This window comes from Quercus lobata, chromosome 11, assembly GCF_001633185.2.
Source record: "Quercus lobata isolate SW786 chromosome 11, ValleyOak3.0 Primary Assembly, whole genome shotgun sequence".
NCBI lineage: Eukaryota > Viridiplantae > Streptophyta > Magnoliopsida > Fagales > Fagaceae > Quercus > Quercus lobata.
This window is the reverse complement of record NC_044914.1, coordinates 11,175,165-11,198,496: the sequence shown is the minus strand read 5'-3', so window position 1 is coordinate 11,198,496 and position 23,332 is coordinate 11,175,165. Positions and strand designations below refer to the sequence as shown.

General features: G+C 41.7%; 1 protein-coding gene across 1 annotated transcript; it reads right to left on the bottom strand.

Annotated features, from left to right (window-relative positions):
* Positions 1–567: 567 nt before the first annotated feature.
* On the bottom strand, positions 568–3,705 carry LOC115966388 (disease resistance protein RGA2-like). Its single transcript, XM_031085629.1, has 2 exons — positions 1,096–3,705; positions 568–795 (listed from the first exon to the last, which is right to left on the bottom strand). The coding sequence occupies exons 1-2, from the start codon at positions 3,703–3,705 to the stop codon at positions 568–570; spliced, it is 2,838 nt and encodes a 945-aa protein (XP_030941489.1).
* Between the last annotated feature and the right edge of the window lie 19,627 nt (positions 3,706–23,332).

The following is a 23,332-nucleotide window of genomic DNA, read 5'->3' as shown; positions in this document are numbered from 1 at the left end:
CAAAAAGCAGGTTGAATCAACAGTGGTTCTAGCGCAATGAAGGAGTCAAAAAGCCATACTTGTTTTAATAGAACCCAACAAGTAAAAAAATGTATATTTTAAAAGAAACCCAGAAAATTTTTGTATAAAATTTCAAGTTTTTACATAAAAGCAACTAAAATCAAAACAAATGAATGAAATCCCAATTTCAAAGAAAATAAACAAAATTTAGAGTTTTGCTTTTATAACACTTACGCTTTCTTCTTCCCTCCTTTCTTTCCATTTGAAATCCTTTTGTTCTTTCTGCAATTTCAGCATCAATCACACATTTAGAAACCCAGATAATGAGGCCCAAACTATATCTAGGCAAAGAAAAAGAAAAAGAAAATGTAAAGTTCTGTTATTTATTTATTTGTGTGTGGGAAAAGAAATTATAGAGTTTTTTTAATTTTGGTTTTGCTTGTGCTTTCAAAATCTTGCATTTGGAATTACTGAAATTATAAAAGAAGTTTTTAAAAATAAAATAAAATTAGAGAAGAGTGAAGAACATACAAGGGAAGCGTATGCAGTAGTTCAACTTTTCTCAAATTAGTAGATTCTAAGATTTGGGATGTGAGAAATCTTATCCCAATCCTCTCCGTTTTCCTTCTCGCATCTTTGCTTTAATTGGGGACAACCCATGATTTCCAACCTCTGTAAAGAGGTGAGATGACTCATCCCTTCGGGAAGTGACTTCAGATTGGGACACTCCCAAATCACTAATATCTCAAGAGAAGTTAGATTTTTAAACCACTCCTCTGGTAGAGACTCCAACTCCTGCATCTCCCACAAACATAATTTCTTTAATTTGGAGAGAGGAGGGGAGAAGGAGGAGGAAGAGGAAGAGGATGGAAATGAAGAAGCCCTTCCTCCCGTATTATTCATCTCTATTGTCTCTTCCAATGCCTTCAAACTGCTATTCATTAATTGAAGCTCTTCTTCAAGATTTGGAAATAGCGGCATGCAAGTCATCTTAGGGCAATAACTGAAATGAAAAAAAGAAAGACGTGGAAAGTATGGCATGTGTTGGTGATAGTGATTAGTTGATGATGATGATATTGTTGATGTCGTTGTTGCCTCGTTCCCCTTATCCCTCCTCCACCATCCTTTTAGATTTGGGAAATCCCAAAGGAAGAGTGTCTCAAGGGATGGGAAAAATGTTGATGGTGATGCCAGTGAAGCAGATATCTCATCATTCATATCCCTGTCTGTCATGTACTCTAGATCATCCATAAACCAAATGCTTAGCTTTCGGAGAGTTGAGAGTTGATACAACGGTGGCAAATATTGGCACTTCTTACAATTGGATATAGATAAATCAATGAGATTTGTTAAGAATGAAAGCCAACTTGAAACTCTCACACCCATGTACCCAACCACTTCCAAAGATTTTAAACTTTCGTGTGGTTGGAGGCTATCCATGGAATTTTCATCATCACTGGCATCTACACCATCATCACCCTCTGGATTCCACCTTAATTTCAACTCACTGAGACGTTGCTTGTCCTTCAAATTTGCAGCCTTGAATTCTGGGATGGCATCTTTCAACCATGCCAAATTTTTAATCTCTAATTTTCCTCTTAAGTCATTTAGCTTGTTTAATTCTGCTAGCCCACCGCAATGCCTGGAAGAACCTACAGGACCCTTACTCACAACAAGTAAGTTTAATGTTTGAAGAGAAGTCAATTGCCCTAATCCACATGGCAGAGTCAATTTCTCACAATCTTCTAAGTCAAGGTGCTTGAGGCTAACCAATTTTTGAATATCTACCGGTAACTCCCTAAGCTTTCCACACTTACAGAGCTTTAATGTTTGCAAATTCACCAATTTTGTAATAGAACTAGGGAGAACCTCGATATTATTAGAGGAAAGGTCAAGGTACTTTAGATGCATCAATGTACCTATGGTATTTGGCAACATCTTCATATTTAAACCATGTAGGTCTAATGCACGCAAGTATTTAAAAGTAGAAATAAGTTTTTTGAGAATTGATTCTTCAATTGTTCCCTGATCATATTTCCACTTATTGTATGCCAATATAAATGTTCGTACCTTGTTTGCTTTAGCCAACATGCTAAAATTCTCTGCAAAGAATGAAACATTGTAAAATGGAAATGATAGATGGTGTCCTTTTTCTTTCACATTTTTTGCATTGGAATCAACTAGTGTACAATCAGTCTTTGATACATATTGTGCAAGATCATGGATTAAATCGTGCATTTTAAACCTCCTATTCATGCCTTCATCTTCTTTTTCTTCTTGGAAGAAGGATCTCCAAAGTAGATCCATGAAGTACTCATTGGCAACATCTAATTGTAGGTTTTCCTGTGGTGATTGTATAAATCCTTGTGCTATCCATAGTTGTATCAATGTCAATTTATCAATCAAATAATCTTTGGGAAACAATGAACAATATGAAAAACAACACTTCAAATGTGATGGAAGATGATCATAACTCAATTTTAGAACTGGTAAAATACCATTCTTTGATTGAGTAACATTTGTAAGTTCATTATTTTTTATGTATGACCATTCATCTTTTGTGTTTTTAAAGTATAAGACCCTCCCAATTGTCTTTATAGCAAGAGGCACTCCTCGGCAGTTCTCTAAAATTTCCTTTCCAATTGCTTCAAGATTAGGATCGATAGTCTCTTGCACTTTTTTAAATGCCATTTGCTTCAATAATAACCAAGATTGACTCTTTGATAGGCCTTTTAAAACATATGGTGAGATTGTGCTTGTAATTTCTGCAACCAGTTTGGTCCTAGTAGTTACCACCACCTTACTTCCCTTTGCACCACCTATCAAAAGCCTTTTCAAATCACACCAACTCCCGTTATCTTCATTCCAAACATCATCCAATACAAGTAAGTACTTCTTTTGGTTGAGATTTTTGCGAAGTTTATTTTGCAATTGATCCATTTCAAGGTTTTCAGGTTTTTCATCAGTTGCCGATGCAATTATCTTTTCAACAATTATTTTTAAGTCAAAGACATCAGAAACACATACCCACATCTTTAACTCAAAATATTTTTTGACTTTCTCATCATTATATACATATTGGGCGAGTGTGGTCTTCCCTAGCCCACCAATTCCCACTATAGATATGAATGAAACATTGTCTTCCACTTCAAGGCCCAATAGAGTTATGATGGCCTCCTTATCCCCTTCTCTCCCGATAACCTCTTCTTCCAGTACAAATGAGTGAGTTTGGTCCCTCCCCCTAATCACAACCCGTGTTTCTAAAGGGTTATGTACTGACTTCAACTGGAAATTGTTCCTATTATATGCTATATCATTAAGCCTCTCCCTCATGGCTTTTATTTTGCAAGCCATCTGAAAACCAAAAACAAGTGGGTTTGAACCAGAAAATAAAATGCGTACCTTCTTTACAATTTTATCACCATCCATCACTTTTTGCTGCAACACATGAGTGGTGAACTCGCTCAACAAGTCATCCGCATCATAAACTGCATCTCTGAGATTCATGAGCCAGTGCTTGACTTGGTGATTCTCGACCTGTTGCTCCTCCGCATCCTTGAGTACAGCTTGAATAGTGAGAACAGTGTTCTTCATTTGTTCAAGCTCATCTTTGACACCCCAAATCGATCCAATCGGTAGGAGAGTAGAGGAGCCCAAGCTTTCAATGATCGTCTGCACAACGCCATACAGGATTGCATCAGCCATCTCTTCTTGTTGGAAGAAAGAAAACGTAGCAAACTTAGCTGATAGAGACAGTAGTTTGAAATATCGGAGGAGGAAGATTAAGGTGGCTGTGAAGAAGGAAGACCTGGCTAGTTATGTAAAGTCAAGAGTCCACTTTAGAAATAAACAGATAAATGTGAACAACGGCTCCACTGCTCAAAAACGATTACTTTATTTTTTTATTTTTTTTTTATTTTTTTATTTTTTTATGAACTAAATAATTACTACTTTACAACAGCCCCACTCCTCAAATATGGTTGTTTATTCTTCACGTGAATTAAACAAACATGGGCAATGCTCACGAATCCACGCAACACTTGTGAGTGTTTAGTTCCACAATCAAAGCTGTACCGAGTTGAATGGCTGTTTGTGACAGATTTGGTTCCGCGTGAAGATTAAAGAACCATAATCGAGTTTTACAAATGACTTCATGCATGTGAGCATATGACCGTTAGTGAGAGATTTTAGTGAGAACTTGCAAATATAATAAAGTGGTGTTACGTCCATAACATTTTTACAACAAATTATAAGTAGTTAGTTGTTATTAGTTCAAATTTGAATTTAACACTAAGATTATTTTTTTGTCTTAACAATAACAACCAGTAACAACTTGTCACTTAAAATTTATTGTAAAAATGTTATGAGAATATTGTGAACATATCATTTCTTAATATAATAACAATTCCAACGTGGTTTCGCTTGAAAAACTCAAAGTTACCCCACTACCCAATAATGGTTCCAAAGGGTGGACAAAGAACTAGTTGTATATTTTAGTTTATATATTTGGGTTGAACTTAAATACAGTATAAAGATAAGTACATTAGGTTTATCAATTAATTTTATATTTAATTTTATATACATAATTGAAATTAATTGTTCATAAAAATTATAATACTATTTCAATTTGTGTTTTATTGGTTAATGCAATCAAGTGTTTGAATTTATATTTATTTTGGTTATAAATTTTTTGACTTGATCATGCAAACATGTAATTAAGAGCCCTAATTGATGATTTAAATCCCAATTTGATAAGAGTGTTATCTTTGAAGGATTTATTTAAAAACAAGTGAGTTAGGGTTTATGCCCAATTTGGGGATATTTGTATTATGGACATTAACCCATGAAATTGAATTCTTAAGGAATTCTAATTAAAGTTTAGAACTTCTAATTAGGTCAAATTATAGCCAAGTAGGTTAAGGTTATCTAATGAAAAATAGGTATTTAGGTATTATATTTATTACGTTAAATTAGAAATTTTCTATCCAATAATATTTTAACCAGATTAGCAAGAAAATATTTATAACTTTAATTTAGTAAACTTATCATATTTTTTTAAAGTAATAAAAAATGAAAATCATTAACATTAAGACTTTGATCCAAATTTTGGGGTTTTTGATGATTAGAGCATTTTGATGGCAAACTGAATGTTCATATACGAAATTGAGGTACCCAACTCAATTGTAGCTTTGAATGGTGAACTTGGTGAGTTGATCAAAGGAATATGATTAATTATAAAAGGGTATCTTCTCTTAATTTGAGGTTTTTCATTTTTGTATATCTAAGCTTGATTTCTTAAAATGAATAGCACCTATATATATGTTCAATTAGGTTAGCTAAATTTATTTTAGGTTTAATTTAAGAATTTTTAATAGTATTTATTAATAGATAAAATAATTAATTGAGGATTTTGGATCACAAATTCATGTCATGTGATAGTGCAAGTATGAGGTTAAACATAAACATAAGAGAAAGTGAGGTTCAGAGAGTAGAAAAGTGTTTTCTTAGATCACCCATGGGTCCAAGAGAAAGATTGCAGAATGGACTAGAGCACTTACAAGTTACAACATCCATGAGCTCAAGAGTGACACACTTGTAAGCTGAACACATTTTGCAAAGCCCAATTCACATGCTATATTACCATAAATCTCAACTATATTGCTTCCACCATTTAATTCTAACTGACATAATCCCCTAAATCTGGAAGATATAGGATGGGCCATTCCTCCCATGAATGTGAGCTAAAAGGGATTTGGATTATTATTTTATCCAAATTAGCACCAAACCGGATTATTTCGATCTCCAATATTGAAACCTAATGCTCAAGGTTGCCATGCACTCGAAAACCAACAACTAAAGACAATCCCCCACTTACTAAAATGGATTTTGGACATTCCCCTAATCCTTTATAAAGGCATGACTAGATAAAAGTATTAACTCAAATTATACTTACCCTTAACAACTCATATTTACTTACTCGCTTAAGTCAATTCATGGTCTTATATACAATAGGATTGAATCATACTTTCCTTTTGTTTGATAGCATGATCTCTCTCTCTCTCTCTCTCTCTCTCTCTCTCTCTCTCTCTCTCTCTCTCTCTCTCTCTCTCTCTCTCTCTCTCAATTATCCACTTTTATGAGGGTTAAAGGAGAAATACTATATCCACAACATTTTCACAACAAATACTATGTGGTAGATTGTTATTGATGGGTAAAAAAATAATTTTAATTATAGATTCAAATTAGAACTAATAACAACCTATCATCTAAGATTTGTTATGGAAATGTTGTAAACGTAGCAGTTTTCTAAAGCAAGTTGCGACTATCATGGAATTTGGATTACTTACTCATTTGTGGGTTTATTGTCTTCATGTGAGTTTCCAAGACATACCACTATCTATCACCCCCAATGAGTGATTGACATGGGTAGTGGGCTCGGCCTGCCATATATATTGAATCCAAGTCCAAGAGTTAAGTCCATCCTAAAATGATGCGTGGAAATGCGACAAAAACAACCACAACAAAATTGTTGCAATGTAATTATTTTGATAATTCCATCTCGCAATTTGATTCTTTTGTGGCATTCCATTGAATCCTCTTTCTTGTCTTTTTCAATGGTGTATGAATTTCAACTTATAAGGTTCTGTAGCTCATTAATAGTAGATGGACAAAATTGAATTTTACCCAATAGTTGAAGGATCAAATTAATAATTAATCCTAATTAATAAAATAAAATTTTCAATGAATCAATAAAATACATCACTCCTTTTAAAATGTGAATTATTATTATTGTTGTTGTTGTTTGAGGGAAAAAAAGTGTGAGTTAATTTGAAACCGTATAATTGGTAAAATAAAAAATAAAAAACAAAAAATCCTCACCAAAATAAAGGGCTTTCACTGTTTGCCTCCAACTTATTTGACAAATTTAGTTTTTAGTTTTCATGTAAAGTGTTTTAAAACCACACTTTCTACCAACATTTTAGAGTGTAATTAAATAAGTCGATACCAAATACATACAAATCAAGTTGTTCCGAAGAAGAGTTGAGAGTGAAAGCCCCTACTATTGATCAACCAAACCCCCGCCAAACTGTTAGATTAGTTTCTAGTTCCACTACCTCAGTTCCTCTAACTTTTAGTCAGTTGTTATGTTAGCTACCCAAGTCAGAAAGGATTGTAGCCAGTGTGGAATTAATTTAACTTGATACCTTCTTTGTCTTGGGTGCATAGTCATTTCTAATGGCATGTAGTGAGATATATACTTGGTGTTTCTTGCTCTTCCATTTGCTCTAAATCCATAATGATGTCTCCATCTTCTTCTACAATATACGCCACGATCACAAATAACGCTTCACACCAAAGTGGAGGTGCAACCTTTTCACTACAATTATACCAGAGGCCATTTTAGCTTTTGTTTGTCAGTAAGAAAATACCTATTTCCTTCTACCTGAACTTTCTTGGCTTGCATGGGCTTGCATTTGTCCCAAATATAAAATAAATAAATAGAGAGAGAGAGAGAGAGAAGGTAAAAAACATATAGTCATGCATATTTCATGTTTTCCAGTTTTGTCAATAGCATTCACGTGTTAGAAAGCTTTTTATTTTTTATTTTATTATTTTGGTAAGTTATGGACGCACCCAATGGGGTTTGAACCATGATCTCACACTTTTCATATTCTTATCAGAGGAGGAAGTGCCATTTGACCCTCAAAATTCAAATAATGTGTAAAGCACCTATGAACGTTTAGACTCCCAAATACAAAAATACCAACACAAGCTTATAATCAAACAATATATGTGCGGAATATGAAATATAAGCTATAACCAAATTGGTAACACACTCTAAACCATAATTAAATACAATCACAGCAGTAATTAAAAGTTAAAGAGTAAAGGAAGAGAGATGCAAACACAAAGATAGCACGGCGATATGTTATCGAAGAGGAAATCGAAGTACTAGGTGAAAAACCTCTCCACCGCCCTCTAAGCGGTCAATAATCCATTAGAGAATAAAGTTGGGATACATGAATAGCAGAAGACCCTCCAAGCTTAATCTATCCAGTGCACCTAAACCCTCTAAGCTTCTTACTATAATAGAGTTACACCAAACCTTGTCTTCTCTAACTTACCAGATCCTGCAATCACCCATTGCATCAACCAAATGAATTGCTCCATTTTGAATTGCTTCCCAAGCACCAAAATATCTCCAAGATTCTTGTTTTAACAGGGTTACGCCAAACCTTGTCTTCTCTAGCTTACCGGATTCTGCAATCGCCCATTGCATCAACCAAATGAATTGGTCCCTTCTGAACTGCTTCCCAAGCACCAAAATACCTCCTTACTAATATGGGTATGATGATATAGGATTTGGCTAAATATACCTCTCAAAGATATGTTAATGGAAATGGTGAGAGTAAAGGAATTTGGAGAATCAAAGAATGAAGATTGTGAATGAGTCAATCTTGTTTTTTTTTTTTTCTAGGGTTTCTCTCTCAAAATTCTCTCTAGAAACTCTCTATATTTTGTGGGTATAAGGATATTTATAGTAAGGTGTATGAGGAATGCGAAGAGCCAGTTACAACCAAACAGGGCATTCTAGCAACTCGAGCTCGCGACTGGAACGAGTCGCGAGCTAATTGCCTGGCATCGTGAGCTAATTGCTTGGCCAGATTGGAAGTTTTGTCCTGTAGTACTCCAGCTGTCGTGACCCTTCAGCTCCCCCTATATGCTTCACACGTGTGCCATTCTAGTGACTTGCTAGTTACGAGCCAATTGCGAGATCCAGTCGTGAGGCTTTTCTTGAGTACACACATCTTGAGCTTTCTTTACACTCTCTCACATACTACCCTTACATAATTCCCACCTAAATACATGGTATCTAATTGCTAAATTACAAACAAATTTGGCACAGAATAAAGCCAACACATGATTGAATAAATTCAACCTTACAGACCCAAACCTCATTGGTGCATTCATGTGTTAGTAAGTCAAGATATATAGCAAACCAAACATATGCACTAGGTGATGATCAGTACCTTCAATTTATATCTACTTAATAGAAAACAATAACCCTCAAAAATATTTTTTTCATTTTTGACCTGACACATATCAAAAGCTGGATTCTATTCTATCTTCCCAATTTTTCCCGAAACTTAGAAACTTAAACTCAGGTTTAACGCATAGACACATAACAAAATACGGGAATCCATTTTGAACTAGCTAGAACCAAAGCTACAAGTAAAACTATGTTTTATACAAAAATTAGTGTGCATTTGGATGCTATTTTTTTTATCACTCATTTGCTAAAGTTGGTTAAATGATGGTTGTACCCAAGAAAAATTAAGGCTTTAAAAAATTGTAAATACACAAATAAGTTCCAAAGCTTAGCTCATATATATTTTTTTGTTACTTCATTAATTAACACATTCCTTTTTTACTAGTTGTTGAGGGCCATTTGTGGAATCCCAGCAGACAGAAAAGCCCAATAATGAGGGCCACAAAGAATTGACAAGATAAATAGCAAAGAACCCATTAGGCCCAAGCAGCAGGAATAATGGATCACAGGCCCAACAAATGAATAAATGGGTCTTGAAAGGCAAGTGGGCTCGAAGAAGCCAGGAAAGAAAAAAGTAGCATCCCATGGGCAGAGTATGAGGTAGAAAAGTGAGAAAAGTCCGCCGCAGGCCCAAGGCAATTGTAAACTAAGAAAGTAAGGAGTTTATTGGGCCGGGGAAGTCCAATGAAGTTAGTAAAAAGCCCATGGGAGTGTGGAATTAGAAAACGGGCCGAGGAAGCCCAAGAAAAGCAATCGGACCACAGATGTCCAAAGGAAAAGCCCAAAGGGACATAGGAGCCCATGAGTAAAAGCAAAACAGTGCCCACAATAGGCCACTGAGAAAAGAGATAAATGGCTGGCCCAAAAGGAGGTCCAGCAAGATTGAGTTATTACGGCAGGAATAACAGTTCAACATGGCAAACAGTAAGGAAAATCAAAAGTAGGCCAAGGAAATGTGAAGCCCATTATCATACAAGGCCCAGCTCCTGAATGGAGCAAAAAACCAAAGGAAAGCCCACATGAAAGACCAGGAAAACGCAGACGAAGAGTCTTCAGGTCACGGCAGACGCATGAGCAACAGGCAGACTCTTGGACAGATTTGAAAGGGAAGCACGCGCAAGGCCTAGGCACCACCAGCCTATACCCAGCCAATATAGGACATGGTGGGGCCATGGGCCAGAGGTAAGAGGTAAAGGGGGTGTGGTTTGGTGGTAGGGAGGGGAGAAAAGACCTATTTATGGCTCCTGCCCAAGCCTCTTTTGGGAGGTACGTCCTGCTGGGATGATAGACCACCTAAAAGAGGCAAGTTTGAGGGGGAACCGTTGGTGCATGCTCTGAAAGTAGAGAAAGAAAGCATTTATACTATGGCAGGAAAGAAGTGCTACAGTAGGGGGTGAACTGAAACCTGCCTCTGTCTGACAAGGGTGAGTGGCACACACCTCTGGTAGTCGGCAAGTATGCCCAGACCAGACAAAGGCAGTTAAAGGGCAAAATGGTAAAACCATGGTTGTGGCAGGCACTATAAAAAGGCTCTTGTCGTGCCTTATAGGGGGATTGAAAAACAAAGCATATTTTCTTGAGTAAAAAGGAGAAAATAGAGCAAGAAGAAAGAAAAAAGATAAGAAAAAAACTAAGAAAAACGAGAGTTATTTCAAAGAGGGCATGCATCCATAGATCATTTTCTCCCTCTCCCCCTTCAAATCTTACCTTCTTCCAAAACGCAAACAAGGACTTTTTCTTTTGGGCAACAACCATTTAGGTTCAACTCCCTCAAAGCCATTAATCCCCACAGCAGTATCCTTTTCCTGAGGGGGTTATTTGCATTGAGAAGAGGCGTTCTCCTCTCTTTGGCTTTGCTGCGGCAAACTAAGCTTAAAACTTAATTTATGCCCATTTAAATTAACCAGTATTATTTTCTTCGTTCTTCTCTGTGATCGATATCATTATGACTGTAATCATGCTTTATTAAGTAGGAAATACATAGCTATTTATTTAAATAAGTCAAAATACTCTGTTTTAGTTATTATTATATCTGCTGTCGTAACTCGTCTGTAGCAGTTTCGCCTGCCGTAATTTGTCTGCAACAGTTCTGCTTGCTGTAAACTTGCTCCTGGCAGAGGAGGCATAAGTTTGTGCACAAACCGGCCCAAGTTGAGTTACAATTGGACCGGCCCTAGCTCCCTTACTCAGAAACACTAGGGCCCATCACCGCAGGAGGCAGCCCAGCCCATTACCGCAGGAGGCAGCCCAACATACCATATTACACAGAAAAGACCCCTACATTAAATTGGCGACTTCACTGGGGAGTTGGGAAGCAAACAGGGGCAAAGGAAAAGAAAATAGAGCCCCTCGCAAACAATGCCACCCAAGTCCAGGACGACACGGAATATGAGTGCCGTACCCTCACAAGCAGAATCCAGGCCGACAACGCCTCACCAAGAGCAACTTAACCAAACGGAAGGTGCCAACAGAGGGTTGATCCTTAGCCTCAGACAAGAGTCCCCGTGGACAATGTCAACACGTTTGTCAAAGTATTGCAATCATTGCAGCACTCGCAGCAACAGATGATGGAAGAGATCTGTCAACTGAAGGCAGACAAAACAAAAGAAAAAGGCAGCCAGCATGACCTGGATCATGCGGCAGACAGAGAAGAGACACTGGTAGGAGGTGTCCCTCGGAACGTAAGACAGCGTTTCATCACCATGGCTGAGGTAGCGGCTCTCTTGGAGCAAGAGAGAGCCAGAACACCAAAAGAGAGATTTTACGCAAGGAGACCTCCTTATCCTCTAAAAGTACTCAGCAAGCCGTACCCTGAGGGGTATGAACCAAGGGCCTTTTTCCAGTACGATGGCAGGAAGGAAAGTGCAGTGAAGCATGTGAGCAAATTCATTGACACCCTTGGCTCTTACGCAGTAGACAAAAACTTATGTCTGCGGGAGTTTTCAAAGTCACTATGTGACCGGGCATACACCTAGTACATTGGTTTAAAGCCAAGGTCAATCCCAACCTGGGATGACATGGTGGACGTATTTTGCACTAAATACTTTCACGGGGAAGAAACAGTGACGCTTGCAACTCTACAGGCGACGAAGCAAAGGAATGGAAAGGATCTAATGGAGTACATCAAACGATTCAGGGACATAGCACTTGATCACTATGATCACTGTGAGGAGAGGACATTGGTAGAAATGTGCATGACCAATATGATTTGGGAGTTCAGAGCTGTCCTGGAGAATCTGGAGATTTCCCAGTTTACACAGCTATTGTAGAAGGCTAGAAAGACAGCTCAGTCTGTGAAACCCAGTTCAGACAAGAGGAACGCACCGCAGGCTATGTCGATGTCCACTAGAAACCAGAGAAGGAAAACAGAGGGGAGGGAGTATGATACAGCCCCACCCCTACCATGCACTCCTAAGGAGCTGGATGTACTACTTGACAAATGGATAGCGAATAGGATCTTTAAACCTAACCAGACTTCTTGAGAGCCTACGGAGGAAGAAAGGAGGGATCCTCGCTTCTGTCGCTTGCACAACTATATACAACACCCCACCACAGAATGCTGGGCGCTCCGCAGGCTGGTGCACCGCAGGATCAAAGAAAGCACATTAGAACTGACCCAGCAGAAAGTCCAAAGAAACCCACTCCCAAACCATAAGGGAAAGGGTGTAGCAGCAGTGGTGATATGTGCAAACTCGGGAGAAGACGAGGAAGAAAACTTGGCCTTGCCTGCCGCGGCGATTACCACTCTTCAACAGAGTGCCAAGTTCAAAAGTCTATTTGACCAGTTGGGACTTACAGCAAAAGAAAGAAAAATAGCCACGGAGGCCTTGTTAAGCATCGCCTCCGGAGCAGGGGTGGAATGCCTGTCAGCAGAGATGCCAAAAGACAGGGCCCTCTTGCAGGAATCAACAGAAATCACATTTAGCAGTGAAGATATGGAAGTGGGGCACCCAGATCATAAGAGACCTCTCTATTTAGTAGCATCTATCAACCAAATCCCCATTAAAAAGGCCCTGGTGGATACAGGTGCTTCCGTAAATCTCATTCCATTGAACACCCTGCAAGCCGCAGGAATTTCAGAGAAAAAGATTCAAGGATGCCCGATGGAAGTAACAGGATTCGGTGGGAGAGGTGAGTACACTGCAGGCCACATTCAGTTATGGTTGAAAGTAGGCCCTATAGCCTCTCTAGCTCGCTTCCACATGGTCAGAACGGAAGTATCTTACCATGTGCTTTTGGGAAGGCCTTGGTTACACAAACACCGACTAGTCCCGTCCACCTACCACCAATGTGTGAAGGGAAGATTGAATGGCAGGATGATACGCATAGCGGCGAACCCTTCGCCGTTCGAGCAGGCAGAAGCCCACTTGGTGGAAACCATGTTTTATGATCAATGGCCTCCATCTGGAGAAAATGTGGTCGCAAAGCCACGAGGCACCTTTGTGCCTAGGTGGGAAGATGTTCAAGATGACCCAGAACCTGATTTAAGAGAGCTACTGGCGCGAAAGAAGAAAAGGAAAGAAGCGCCTGTAGTAGAGCCAGACAAAGTACCTCAGTGCATCAGGGTCCGGGGCCTTGATGGCAAGATTGTATATAAACTATGAAGGTGTGTGGGGCCCACGGGTGAGATGCAAGTGGGTCCCACCCAAAAGGGGTAACACAAGAGTTTGGCGTGTTACATTGCTGAAGGAAGTTTGGAAAAAGAAGAAGAAAAGGATGAGGTAATTATGGCAGAAAAGGATATCCAGGTCATGGCAGAAGAAGAATTGGAGGAGGTTGACTTAGGGTCTGACTCGCAAAAACCAAGGCCCATCTCAATTAGTGCAAGTCTAACAGAAAAGGAGAAGTCAGAGCTCATACTGTTGCTAAAAGAATTCAAAGACGTTTTTGCTTGGGAATATAATGAAATGTCAGGGCTCGATCCCGGGCTTGTTGCACATACGTTGAATGTAGACCCAGAGGCTAAACCGGTGGCCTAGCCTGCCAGGATATTTCACACAGAAATAGAGGGGCAAATAGTCAAAGAAGTATAGAAGTTGCTAGCCGCAGGATTCATCAAGCCTATCCAGCATCCCCGCTGGCTATCCAACATAGTACCGGTAAAGAAGAAGAACGGGCAGATAAGATGCTATGTAGATTTCAGGAATCTCAATAAAGCTTGTCTAAAAGACGAATTTCCATTGCCAAACATGGATTTACTGATAGATTCTGCGGCAGGAAACGCCATGTTCTCATTCATGGACGGCTTCAGTGGGTACAATCAGATCAAGATGGTGCCAAAGGATGCGGAGAAAACTGCCTTTAGAACACCTATGGGCAATTTCTATTATACTGTGATGCCCTTCGGGCTGAAAAATGCGGGTGCAACTTACCAGAAAGCAATGACGGTCATATTTCACGACATGATGCACCAGGAGCTAGAAGACTATGTGGATGACATAGTGGTCAAGTCAAGAAAAAGGGAAGAACACTTTCGGGTGTTAAAAAGAGTATTTGAAAAATGCAGAGCTTTTAAGCTAAGAATGAATCCCCTCAAGTGCGCATTCAGAGTATCCTCTGGGAAATTTTTGGGTTTCTTGGTTCACAGCAAAGGCATAGACGTGGATCCGGCCAAAGCCACGGCCATAGCAACTATGAGACCTCCTGCCACAGTAAAAGAACTGAAGAGCTTCCTGGGAAAAGTCTCATATATCCAGAGATTCATCCCTAGGTTGGCAGCGATTACCTCTGTTTTCACCAAGTTGCTTAAGAAGGGGCAAAGTTTTAAATGGGGGGAAATGCAGCAGACGGCCTTCAACAGGCTGCAGCAGATAATGATGAACCTCCCCACGGTGCAGGCCCCTATTCACAAAAAGCCACTGCTACTCTATCTGGCCACCAACTCGTACGCCATTGGCCCACTAATCGCTCAGGAAGACGAAGGTGGTACTGAGCAGCCAATATACTATATCAGCCATGCCTTAAAAGATGTAGAAACTCGTTACCCAAGGGCAGAGAGAGCGTGCCTAGCCATTGTGTACGCTTCGCAGAGGTTGCGTCACTACTTCTTGGCATACGAAGTGTGGCTGATGACTAAGTCACATGCCATTAAAGCTCTGTTACAATAGCCGATTCTCTCCGATAGGATATCCCAGTGGTTGCTACAATTATCACAATACGACTTGAGAATGGGGACACCTAGGGCAGTGAAAAGTCAAGCTATAGCGGATTTATTAGCGCAGTTTCCAAGAGAGGAAGAATTCCCACTGGATGATGAAGTTCCAGGGGAAGTAGCTATGGCAGAGGAGGTCAGGGAACAATGGGTAATAAAATTTGATGGGTCTTCTACTACCCATTCCGGAGAGGTGGGTGTAGTTCTGTATCATGAAGAAGATAAGGCAGTGGCACTGTCGTTCAAATTGGAATTCCGTCGTTCAAATTGGAATTCCCCTGTTCAAACAATACGGCGGAATACGAGGCCTATCTAACTGGGCTTGCCACAGCTCTCGAAATGGGAGTCAAACATTTGAAAGTACTGGGAGACTCCAACTTGGTCGTCTGCCAGGCCAATGGAAGTTTTTCCTTGAAGGAGCTCAGCCTAGCTCCATACAGAGCAATGGCCCAGAAAATGGAAGAGAAATTCTCAACCTTTGAGGTAGAACATGCCCCGAGAAATGAAAATTGGTTTGCGGACGCTTTGGTCGCATTGGGTTCACAAATAATCTTTGAAGGGAGCAGTACTAATATAGAAGTCAGCAAGAGGGAAGAATCCATCATTGAGGTGTTGAAGGAAAAGTTCTGAGAGGAACAGGGCGAAGAGGATTGGCGAATCCCCATAAAAGAAACCTTGGTGAAGGGAGACGATGCAGTAGAATTGAAGATATTGAAAGACTATGCTTTGGTAAAAGAAGAGCTGTACTACAGGATGCCAGGTGGGATTTTATCCAGATGCGTGGGCCAGGAGGAAGCCCAGAGAAAATTGAAGGAAATACACGACAAGACTTGTGGGTCCTGCGGGGAAGTCAGTCTTTACCGCAGACTCTAGAGAGCAGGCTTCTATTGGCCAAGCATGGGTAAAGACGCAGACCAATTCCAAACCCAATGTGGGACTTGCCAGCTTGCGGCAGACAGGGAGGAGAGTTATGCTGTGTTCATCAGCGAGGATTGGAGAAGCCCTTTCATGCAGTACATAGCAGAAGGCGTCCTGCCACAAAGGCACAGTTAAAGGTACAAGCTTAAAACTTCTTGCATAACACAGTCCTTTTCAAAAAAGGATATGATGGAGACCCTTTGAGGTGTTTAGGTCCTGAAAAGGCTAAAGAAATTATAAAAGAGGTACATTCTGGGGAATGTGGTGAACATCAGGGGAAGAAAAACCTTTACAGGTGCCTGCTGCAGATGGGCTACTACTGGCCAACCATGAAAAAAGATGCGGCAGAATTTGTAAAGAAGTGTCATAGTTGTCAGGTACAAGCCAACTTAATTCATACCCATCCACAAGGCTTGCACAGCATGGTCACCCCATGGCCCTTCCACACTTGGGGGCTAGATTTGGTAGGGCCAGTCAATCCGCCATCACATGGGTACATATGGATATTGGTAGCTACATAATATTTTACCAAGTGGGCGAAGGCAGTGCCACTCCGCAAGGCTACAGGAGGAGCAGTGGCAAACTTCATCAAAGAAAATATAATTGTGAGGTTTGGGGTGCCCCACAAGATCATCTGCAACAATGGCACACCATTTGTCAATAGTGATGTGAGGAGAATGCTAAAGTTCTACCAAGTCAAACACCATAGGTCATCACCCTATTACCCTCAAGGGAACGGGTAGGCAGAGGTAACAAACAAAGTTCTCATAAAGATCATCAGCAAGATGAGCCAAGAATATGCAGGAGGATGGGCAATGCACCTGCCGGATGCCCTCTGGGCATACAGAAAATCACCAAAGTCAGCCACAGGCTTTTCACCCTTTTCCTTAGTATACGGAACTGAAGTAGTGAGTCTGGCGAAAATAATGACATCGTCCCTAAGGGTGATGTAGATGCAAGAAAAAGAAAAGGAGGAAGAAGTCTTCACGGCAGAAAGGTTTGAAGACCTGGAAGAACTTGATGAAAAGAGGGAAGAAGCCCAGGACCGTAGCCGGAGATACAAGCAGAAGATGACTAAAGCCTACGGCAGGATGACCAAGGAAAGGGTGTTTACGGAAGGACAATTAGTGTTAAAAGTGGCAGACTACGTTAGGCGAGGTCTGGCAGGACCATCCAAGTTTGCACCTAAGTGGGAGGGACCCTTTGTGATAAGAGAAGCGCATCAAAGTGGGTATTATCACCTAACTCAAATGGACGGCAAGGACTTGGTGGACCCCATCAATGGAAAATGGCTGAAGCGTTATTTTGCTTAGAGAAGAAAGTTGTGCGGTTGACCCCCTTTCCTTAGTTGTTTGTCTATGTTTCCTTTACTAAACTTTTTCTTTTATTCATCCAAATGATTATGTCACAAAAGAAATTGTAACGTGCTTTCATGAGTATGTAATAAAAAAGTATGAAATATTAGCATCATATCAAAGCAATAGTAAAGAAAAAGTAGCAAAGTGTAGCATTATTACAAACCCAAACTGTGGCAAACACAAGCCAAGTAACTATGGCAGGAAACATAAAAGTGTTCTATATAACATGACAAAAACAGAGAAACAAAGAAAAGGAAAGGAAACAGGGCTCTCATCAATGAAGTCCAGTAATGAGACACTGATCTCCAAAGCGATTGGGTCCACCAACGCCGAAAAGAAGACGCTCACGGCGACCCTCCAAATCAGCCACCTCCTTCTTCAAAAGCTCAATGCGAGCGTCTATGGCCTCCACAGCTGGCTGGACTCTCCTCATGAAAAAAGCCCGGGCAATCTCATGTAGATGCTCAAGAATAAACTCCACAGCGAATCCCACACTGATGAGCTCCTGTATCGCAGCCCTCCACTACAGGATCTTCCCGGCAGAAACAGAGTCGATGAAGTTATGCTTGATGTCATTCAGCACACATCCCAGCATCTGCAAGAAATGCTCCCTAGAAGAGCGGCCAAGGCGGAACTCCCGCATAAAATTCCCATGACGACTATAGAGCATCACCAAGTGTGAGACGCAGTCCTCAGGGACTCGAAAGCCATAAAAGTCCACGTAGGGAGGACCGAAAGCCCAGAAATCTGCCGGACCAAGGTCGTTAACCTCCGACTCGTCAAAACGGACAAAGAAAGATGCAGCATCATCCGAGACGGCAGCAGAACTACTACCCGCCTCAAACTGAGAAGGGATAGTAGGAAGTGGACCTACAACAAAAAAGAAGGGGAAAGCAAGGCAAAATAAAAAAAAAAAAAAAAAAAAAAAAAAAATGGTACGGGAAGAAAAGACTTGCGAAAGAAAAAGGGATGAAATAGGAAGAGAAAGAAAGAGTGCCAAAATAACCAGGAATGGGGGCTACGGGTGTAGCAGAAACGGGTACTGAAACAGGGGTAGTAGGTACGGCTGAAACAGGTACTGAAGGTGCGGCAGGAATAGGTGCTACAAGTGCGGCAAGAGCAATCATTCCCACGCCTACTGCAATTCTTGGCCCCTCAGAAGTTTCTGCAAGTGGGGAGATAAGTATGCAAATGAAACGCAAATGCAGAAAGAAGAAAAAAGGGAAAGGAAGATACATACCCATGAAGTTAGGCTCAGGCGAAGCACTCCCCTCTTCATCAAAGTCAAAAATTCTCTTTTTCAACACGGGTGCATCATCAGGATCCTCAAAAATGTCATCGGATCCCTCTGAAGATAAGCCCGGATCAGGACCACGGGTAGCGGAGCCGGGTATAGAGGAAGGAGTAACAACAAGCGAAGCACTACCCTTTGCAGCCTGGGAAATAGCTGCAAAAGGGTCACTAGTTGAAATCACTAGCGGCAGAACGGGAGAAGTAGTTTTGGCTTGAACAACGACAGGAGGAATGGCTCCCTCTAAAGGAGTGGGTCTCTCAGCAGGCAAGGGCGTAGTCTCACCAACCCCTTCAACATGAGTATCCTCTCTAGGTACCGACTCGGCAAAAGGGGTGGGGGTTTTTGCAGGAGTCTTTGTGTGTAGCAGGAAGGGCAGGCGTCGCTAATACCGCCTCGGCCCCATCAAAAAATCCTTCCATAGGCACACCCATGGAGGCGGAAATCTCCTCAGCGGTGGGGCGATATATGGACAGAGGCTCAGACTCCTCCTAAAAAAGAAAGTTTTGTGTTAAAAAAAAAAAAAAGCAAAAGACCCGTGGCAGATGCGTGCGAAAAAGAAAGAAGAGAGAAGTGGAGAAAAGGGACTCACCTCAGACTAAGGATCATCAAGTAAAATGGGGCGGGTGACTGATGAATCTTCCTTATGCTTAGACTAAAAGGAAAGAGGCAGAAGAAATTGGCGAGTTAGCCGCAAGACGATTGAGAAATTTTGTCAAACAAAAAAAAAAAAGGAAAAGGGGAGAAATAACTTACCCTCCGTTCAGTGGCAGAAGCGGGGTAAGGAGTAGTTTTCCTTTTGCTACCACGAGTCCTGCTAGCCAGCGGAGCACCTGCAGGAGGCAGTGGTGTGGCAGACTTGGTTTTGCCGGCAAACTTGGGTTTGGCAGGCGCTTTCTTGCTCGGTACAGAAAGATTGATTACCTTAACTTTTTTCTCCCAACCAGGGGGGTAGTCGCCAGCATGCCAAAACCATCCTTTCTTCTCTGCGTCCCATTCGAAAATGGCTGATCGGCTCTGTTTCCTAGCATACGCCACAACAGATTTAGAGGGAAGCAGCAGGCGGGGGTTAACTGAGGCAACCATGCCTAACCCTTCAGGAGGAATAAGGGAGAAGCCACGACTCCTCGCTAACTCAGCCACAAATGAATCCATTACTGCATGCCAGTAGCCGTGCATGAGAAAAGTGCAAACACCCTCCCTTAGCGAACCGGGGACTGTAATGGCGTTGAAACGTTTCTTCCAAAAGTCAAAGGCAGTTTGCCGCAGGAAAGGACGGACTGAATTAGGAGCTCCCATGAGGGAAGAAATGTCCTCAGGGATGTCTTGATCCAGTCCAAACTGCCTCCTCACCCGGTTGGCAGGATAGTGAACAAATCTAATGCCTTCATCGGCTAGATAGGGCAATCAACTGGCATTGGTAGCGGCAAGATAGGTAATCCCAGTTTCATCAAAGCAGACCAATGGGGTCGCAGTCCCAACGGTGTCAACAAATGAACCCATAACAGAATCCGCACAAGTATAATCATTACCCAAATTTCTATAGGCTCTCCAAGAGAAGCCCACACTCCCATCAAAAGACTCGACCACAAAATAGCCAATCGGCTTCAAACCCGACCAACAAAAAGCAAGCGGGAAATCAGATTCAAACCTACCATAAAAATCGGTAATCACTCTTGGACAACTCTGGTACTTCTCTCTGGCAAACCAAGCAGGTCTACATTTCGTCAAGTATTGAGCACAACGCTCAAACAACCACTGCTGAAGTATAGGGCAATGAACGGAAGAAGTGACAATGTGGCAGGACCCAACCTGGCTCTCATCATTACGGAGGATATCTAGTTGAACATACAAGTGCCCCAGGAACATAGGAGCCAGCGGCAGGCTCACCCCCGCAGATATTTTGATTGCCAAAAGAAAGTACAAAGGTTTTATGGTATAGTGGGGGTGGGACCCAAAAACAAACTTGCAAAGCCAAAACGCGATAAAAGCCGCACGGCGGGCGGTAGCAAAAAACTTAGAAGAAGAACTCACCCAGTAAGACAACTTAGCGTTGCTGGCCATCCTTTTCTTCAGTTCAACCTCAATGGCCTCTTCCTCAGGAGAAAGCTCTAAGGCAGCAGGATCGGTATCGCCGAGAATGGGCAAAAGCAACTGGTTAGCCACTTCTTCGAGAGTCACGGTGAGTTCGCCGCATGAGAAGAAGAAGGTGTGGGTGGTGGTGCACCATTGCCGGACCAAATGACGGAGGTTATAGAGGTCCCGGAAGTTCGACAAGCAACGGGACGAGACTACGGCCTTCAAAACGCCGGCTCGCTGTAACAAACCCATGAAACCCGTGTCGGAAAGCTCGCTGTTAACCCATTCCTTCCAACCCGAGGATGTGCCGGACCCAAACTCAAAATGAAGGGGTACAGGAAGCGAAACCCCTTGGCGAATGGACAGATCGGGGATTGAAGATGCCAAAGGTGCCCAAGAAAAGTCGAGGTCTCGCCGGACAAGAGTGATTAATACATGACCCGGTGGCGGCGGTACATAGTCACCGGGGATTTTTGGGAAGTGACGGTTAACTTCATACCAAGGGTCGAGTAAGGGAGCGCATTCGCTGTCAGGGTCACGCTCCGTCTCCTCCTCAGCGGACCGCTTCGAATCGGAACGATCCACCTCCTCAGGAACGGCAGGAGAATCAGAAGCAACCGCCTTTCCTTTGCGGTGGGAAGAGCTTTGACTTTTCACCGGCAACATGGTGATGAGGCTTAGTCGGAGAAGATGAGTATGGGTGTTTGAAAGGGAGAAGGAGAGTAAGAGACGGAGAGTGTGTGTTTTGGGAAAAGAAAGAGTTTGTGATTAAAGTGCAGGAGGATTTCTCCTTAAATAATCAGGTCATTAATATCAGCACAAAAGGAGGTGACGGGTCAGCCATCAGAAGGGAATGGAATTAATGAAGCGGCGGCTCTGTTTTGAAAATAACTGCCAAACTGGGAAAATCGAAGAGACAACCCTGTTCACGGTAGGAAGGAGAATATATGTATGAATAAGAAGGGGTCCACAGCTTAAAAAAAGACCCGCAAAAAATAAAAAAAAAAAAAAAAAAAAAAAAAAAAAAAAAAAAAAAAAAAAAAAGATGAGAGAAGGGCAAAAACGCCTTTTCATTCTCATATGAATCGCAGGAACGTTTCATATGTTTAAGGGGCTAAATGTTGAGGGCCATTTGTGGAAGCCCAGTAGACAGAAAAGCCCAATAATGAAGGCCACAAAGAATTGACAAGATAAATAGCAAAGAACCCATTAGGCCCAAGCGGCAGGAATAATGGATCACAGGCCCAACAAATGAATAAATGGGTCTTGAAAAGGCAAGCGGGCTCGAAGAAGCTAGGAAAGAAAGAAGTAGCATCCCATGGGCAGAGTATGAGGTAAAAAAGTGAGAAAGGGCCGCCGCAGGCCCAAGGCAATTGTAAACTAAGAAAGTAAGGAGTTTATGGCAGGCCCATGAACTCCAAAGATAAGGATAAGGTTATTGGGCCGGGGAAGTCCAATGAAATTAGTAAAAAGCCCATGGGAGTGTGGAATTAACAAACGAGCCAAGGAAGCCCAAGAAAAACAATCGGACTATGGATGTCCAAAGGAAAAGCCCAAAGGGACATAGGAGCCCATGAGTAAAAGCAAAATAGTGCCCACAATAGGCCACTGAGAAAAGAGATAAACGGCTAGCCCAAAAGGAGGGTCCAACAAGATTGAGTTATTACGGCAGGAATAACAGTTCAACATGGCAGGCAGTAAGGAAAATCAAAAGTAGACCAAGGAAATGTGAAGCCCATTATCATACAAGGCCCAGCTCCTGAATGGAGCGAAAAACCAAAGGAAAGCCCACATGAAAAGCCAGGAAAACGCAGACGGAGAGTCTCCAGGTCACGACAGACGCATAAGCAGCAGGCAGACTCTTGGACAGATTTGAAAGGGAAGCACGCGCAAGGCCCAAACACCACCAGCCTGTACCCAGCCAATATAGGACATGGTGGGGCCATGGGCCAGAGGTAAGAGGTAAAGGGGGTGTGGTTTGGTGGTGGGGAGGGGGGAAAAGACCTATTTACGGCTCCTGCCCAACCCTCTTTTGGGAGGTACGTCCTGTTAGGATGATAAACCACCCAAAAGAGGCAAGTTTAAGGGGGAACCGTTGGTGCATGCTCTGAGAGTAGAGAGAGAAAGCATTTATACTGTGGCAGGAAAGAAGTGCTACGGCAGGGGGTGAACTGAAACCTGCCTCTGTCTGACAAGGGTGAGTGGCACACACCTCTGGTGGTCGGCAAGTATGCCCAAACCAGACAAAGGCGGTTAAAGGGCAAAATGGTAAAACCATGGTCGCAGCAGGCACTATAAAAAGGCTCTTGCCGTGCCCTGTAGGGGGATCGAAAAACAAAGCATATTTTCTTGAGTAAAAAGGAGAAAACAGAGCAAGAAGAAAGAAAAAAGATAAGAAAAAAACTAAGAAAAACGAGAGTTATTTCAAAGAGGGCATACATCCATAGATCGTTTTCTCCCTCTCCCCCTTCAAATCTTACCTT

Bases quoted from the DNA above. Each gene is read 5' to 3' on its own strand.
- LOC115966388 (XM_031085629.1), bottom strand. From the start codon at position 3,705: ATGGCTGATGCAATCCTGTATGGCGTTGTGCAGACGATCATTGAAAGC. The intron at 796-1,095 runs GCAACAACGACA...TGGGAGATGCAG, and splicing joins GGAGGGATAAGGGGAACGAG to GAGTTGGAGTCTCTACCAGA.